This window comes from Coffea eugenioides, chromosome 2, assembly GCF_003713205.1.
Source record: "Coffea eugenioides isolate CCC68of chromosome 2, Ceug_1.0, whole genome shotgun sequence".
Lineage (NCBI taxonomy): Eukaryota > Viridiplantae > Streptophyta > Magnoliopsida > Gentianales > Rubiaceae > Coffea > Coffea eugenioides.
The window spans coordinates 64,979,884-64,984,872 of record NC_040036.1 but is presented as its reverse complement, the minus strand read 5'-3'; the positions used below and the strand labels follow the sequence as shown (position 1 = coordinate 64,984,872).

Below are 4,989 nucleotides of genomic sequence, written 5' to 3'. Positions count from 1 at the left end.
CATATTGGCTAGCATTATTGGTCGATGAATTCCTGCAAGCGCACAGGGTTGATCATAGTAATAAAATCACTCGGAACATTTCAGGGGTCGAATTTGTAGGGATGAGTTAATTTTCTACTTTAATTATTCTAACATAACAAAATTTAAATTTAACGAGTGGTATTTTCTAACCAAAGAAAAAAATAATAATCAATTCAAAAAAAGTAATAGTGAGAAAACAATAGACATGAGTATAGAGTTTTAGGTTTTAATCCATAATTTCAATCAATTATCTAGTTAATTTCTCAATAAATCATAAATGCATCACACAATTATATTTTAGATTATCTCTCGATATATCTAAAGTGTGCCTAATTAAATCCTACGTCTCTCTTGAGATCGTAAGTGTTCAATTAAACCCTTTAAGAACCTTGGTGATATAAGTGTATCATACAAATCCTAACCTATTCTCATGATTAGATTAAGTATGTTTATCTATCTAGTGCACGTTTATATATCCCTTTTCAGTTCAATAGAAACCCTAAGAGCATGTCTATAGTGGCCAATCACAAATATGTAATTAAATCAAGATAGATAAATCAAGACAAAATGCAAGAAATTAAACTAAAAAAATGAATCAAATTCCTTCATAGAAACCCTAACCCTAGAAACAATTTAGTTGAACATGATTTGGAAATTATAACCACGAATTCAAAGAGTTGTTACAAAGATAAGAAAAAGAGTAAGAAAACTTCTCAGTTGCTTGCTCCAATTGTGACGACCCCACCTTCCCCCAGGGCGTACCCAAGGGTTTGGCAGACTGCTTGCCCAACTTGCACCAGAACTCACTCACGCATCACAAAATTTGCAAAACAATAACCTCAATAATAAGAGCATTAACAATTACAACCTTAAATATATATAATCGTAGGTATTAAATGCCCATACAATCTCTAAATACAGTCGAGGAGTTAAACTTACAAAATAAAACCAAACAAGCCTGTTAGAGAGCTAAGAAGTGCCTATGCGAGCAACTAACAAAATTTAGACAAAGTCTATATCTTCTCCAATTCCCACTCTTACGTTCTTACACCTGTAAGGAAAACAAATTCCATGGAATGAGCTAGAAACCCAGTGAGGTTCCAAGAAAACAGACAAGTAAACTAGCAGGCATGATACCTTTAAGTTAAATCCAAATAGAGCAGGATATAATGCATAGTAAAGCATGTAACCAGATAGATCATGTAATAGTGTACAGTAAAGAACACGTTCATCACAAAAGATATAGGCTGCTCTTAGGAGCAGGTTCCACGACAACTTATCCAGGGTTTGTTGACTCTCCGTCAGCCATGAAATTATAATATTCGTAGATCACTACTAAACGTCAATCTCCGTCGACCAATCATCCCTACACCGGGCTCGAACGCCAATCAAGTACCCAGGGTTCGTCAATTTTCTCGACCAAACCATTACCGACTCGATTCAACCAACTAGCCCTGGGTTAGGCTTATAGCCCCAAGTATTCAAGATCTGAGCTTAAAGCCCCAGGTATTCAAGTATTCAAGAGTGGAGTCGTTGACTATCATCAAACGCCCACACAAGTAATGATTGGAGACGTTAGCTGTCACCTAATGCTCCGTATTCAAGCATGTCACGAGTTCAAGTCATGAATTCAAGTCACGAGTAAATAAGTTAGGAACTTTGTCCTTTACCCAAGGTTGCCCAACTTACCAGACTGCTCAAAGGCTGGTCTCAAGTAAGGGGTCAGTTCAACCGTTACCGACCTATATTCATGCATACGAATAAGTAACCCAAATTTTCACTTACCCGACGTCTTAGAAAAGGGTCCAAGGGCCCAGTTCAACCGCTGTAAGAAGATATACAATCGGTCTACAATCATGCACATATACATGCAAGTTCGCACGCAAGATCAAGTGTCTCAAGTTCATGGAGGTCGAGTGCGAATAAGGACACACTCACCTAACCATGATCAAGTCACAAGTAAGCTTAGCTTGTCATATTTTCAAGCATTTCAAGTATTTCAAATCAAGATACAGGTTACATGTAAATCAAGTTACTTGTACATGCATGAACGAGATATCAAAAGTTTAGTTGAGTTAGGCCAAGTGCGATAAAGTACACACCTGCCTAAGAAATGACAATCAAGTGTTTAGCAATTTCTTGCAACAAGTAACATGGAACATGCAGTTGGAATACTCATCATGACAACAAAGCTTAAGTGCTTGCTTCGGGAGCAACTTCGGCTTCACTTCCAAGCCCTAGAATCAAGTATATGGAGTGCATTAGGATCTACTACTCCAAGCCACAAGGTTTAAATGAAATTACGTCCAAGTTCCAACTAAGAAATCTCACCCAAATCACATGATTTCTAAATCAATTCAAGGAGAACATCCATGTATACTTTAGGTCAAAGATTTAAGCAAATGATAGTGCAAACATTTTCTCATTTCCATCCACCAAAATGAGTTTAAAATTACCCAAATCAATTTTCTCTTAGGCTGAAAATTTATTACTTGAAACATGTAAGAGTGAGGTTTTCACCTTTTAAAACCTTCCATTTTCCACTCCAATTCACTACTCATACTAGGGTTAATGTCACTACAGGAAATTTGGTCTTCAGTGACAAGCCATTTTTGTCACAAAAAAATAAAAAGTCGTCACTGATAACTTTCATTGACAATTTTCTAGTTGTCACAGAGTCGTCACTGAAGGCCCGTCGGTAAAAGTATATAGTGACGACAATAAAAGTCGTCAGTGAATGGAACTGTTTTGTGACAACTGATGTCGTCAATAATTATTGTAATTTTAGTGATGACATAGTATCTTGTCAATGATGTACAAATAAATGTCGTCACTAAAAGTGATATGTAATTGTCATTGGTATAGACTAATTACTGACGACTTTTGTTGTCACTAAACACTTTTTAATTTTATCACCGCAGATTGTTATTAATGGAAATTTCTGATTCAATGATAACTCTTTATCACCATGAAAATTGAAAATTTTCCTACAACAATTATATCTATAAATGGAAAAAAATGACAATGATTTATAATTAGCAAATGAATGCATCCATTGCATTACGAAATGTCAAAATATCATATAAGCATTCAAATATCATAATGAAGTTCAACAACACCCTATAGATAGTTTGATAAGTGGTATTTGGCCTAAATTTCACATATAACTCGAGGTAGCTTTACAAAACAAATCCAAGTCCCAAATTTCAACACAGAGCCGCTTCAGCAACACTCAGCTCCTCCCCTCAACACTCGGCTCCTCCCCTCAGGTAAAAGATTTGTAAGGCAGTTTCCAGCAATGGCTCCTAAAGCTGACACCACAAAAAAGCTTGATACAAAGGCTCAGGCAGCCAAGGTTGCCAAATTTGTCAAATCTGGGACAACTTTTAAGAAGAAAGCCAAGAAGATCCGGACCAAAGTTACCTTCCATCGTCCTAAGACATTGAAAAAGGACGGGAACCCGAAGTACCCACGTATCAGTGCTCCTTCTAGGAATAAGTTGGACCATTATCAGATTCTCAAATATCCTTTGACTACTGAATCTGCCATGAAAAAGATTGAAGATAACAATACCATGGTATTCATAGTTGACATCCGTGCTGATAAGAAGAAAATCAAAGATGCAGTGAAGAAGATGTACGACATACAGACCAAGAAAGTGAACACTTTGATCAGGCCTGATGGAACAAAGAAAGCATATGTTCGGTTGACTCCAGACTACGATGCTTTGGATGTGGCAAACAAGATTGGAATAATATAAACGAATTTAGTCATTGTTTTGTTCCGATCAAAGATACTGTCTTTTAAGTGTGACAATTTGCTAGGCTGTTTTGTCGTGAAAAAAAAAATACCAAATTTCAACACAAGGGGGAATTTTTAACATCAGACAAAATTTCACTAAACCTTGCCATTTCCCAATTTCACTATATCTCTTGTAGTTCGGTTGCTTAGCTAAAATTTGCAATCCAATAAGAACCTCAATAATTAAAGTTGGACATTCAAAATCAGCCCCAAACTAATGCACCAAATTAGCTCAAGAAATAAGTACTGCTATTAAACTTCAGCCTCAAAGGAATAATATAACAAGTTGATAAGGCAACAAGCACTACTATAACAAGTACTGATATAAGTACTGCTATGAACAATATAACCAGTTGATAAGATGATAAGCACAACACTAAAGGAAAAGCAACTTCAGTTCACTTGCTTAGCTAAAACATTCAAATAAACTAAACTAAACTAAACCAAAACAATCCAAACTAATGCACCACAGAGGATACAAGGTGTCAAGTATGATAACCAAAGTAATGTCAATCATGATATAAGGTGTCAAGTAGGAGCAATGTGTCCCAACATAACTAGAATGTTTCTTTGCCATTTAAAAGCAAATAACAACTTTCTTGTTCTAGATCTCTGAAATTACGTTTGCTGTTTGTCATGGTGTATTAATTCCATAGAAAACCAGCACCCCATAATATTGTATTCCAATCAAACTAGTGAGTTAGGCAAGTGGCGGGACATTGCAAAACATTCACAGTGAAATTTATTTCAAGAATGGCACCAAAAATGGGGAACCATTCATGTGAAAAGAAAAGGTATTACCTCAAGGAATGCCTTCAAAACCCACATAAAAGTTAGTATTCTTACTCCGTTAACAGAAAATCCAACCTACATCTAGCAAAAAGTTTGTGATCATACAGTATAAAATAATGCTATATGGAGAACAAACTAGCATGTAAGACAAGAAACTATCAATAATTAGCAATTAACTGTGGCAAGATGTACAGTTCTCAATTTAGCATTATTCCAAGTAGAAGAGGCAAAGCCATAGTAATTTGAAAAGGGACATATAGATAGCTGGGAGAGATGGAAAGCAGGTTTTATAGTGAATATTGGGCTAATAGATAATATGATAGCACTTAGCAGAGCTGTGGGGAGTACTCAAAAGGATAAAAATGGCTTGGAATT

At 35.9% G+C, this 4,989-nt stretch overlaps 1 protein-coding gene across 1 annotated transcript; it reads left to right on the top strand.

Annotated features, from left to right (window-relative positions):
- Positions 1–3,087: 3,087 nt before the first annotated feature.
- On the top strand, positions 3,088–3,853 carry LOC113763342 (60S ribosomal protein L23a). The gene has a single exon (XM_027307113.1). It carries the CDS (start codon positions 3,320–3,322, stop codon positions 3,779–3,781), a length of 462 nt encoding a protein of 153 aa, XP_027162914.1. The 5' UTR covers positions 3,088–3,319; the 3' UTR covers positions 3,782–3,853.
- Positions 3,854–4,989: the final 1,136 nt, after the last annotated feature.

Coding starts and splice junctions, on each gene's coding strand:
- LOC113763342 (XM_027307113.1), top strand. CDS start 3,320: ATGGCTCCTAAAGCTGACACCACAAAAAAGCTTGATACAAAGGCTCAG.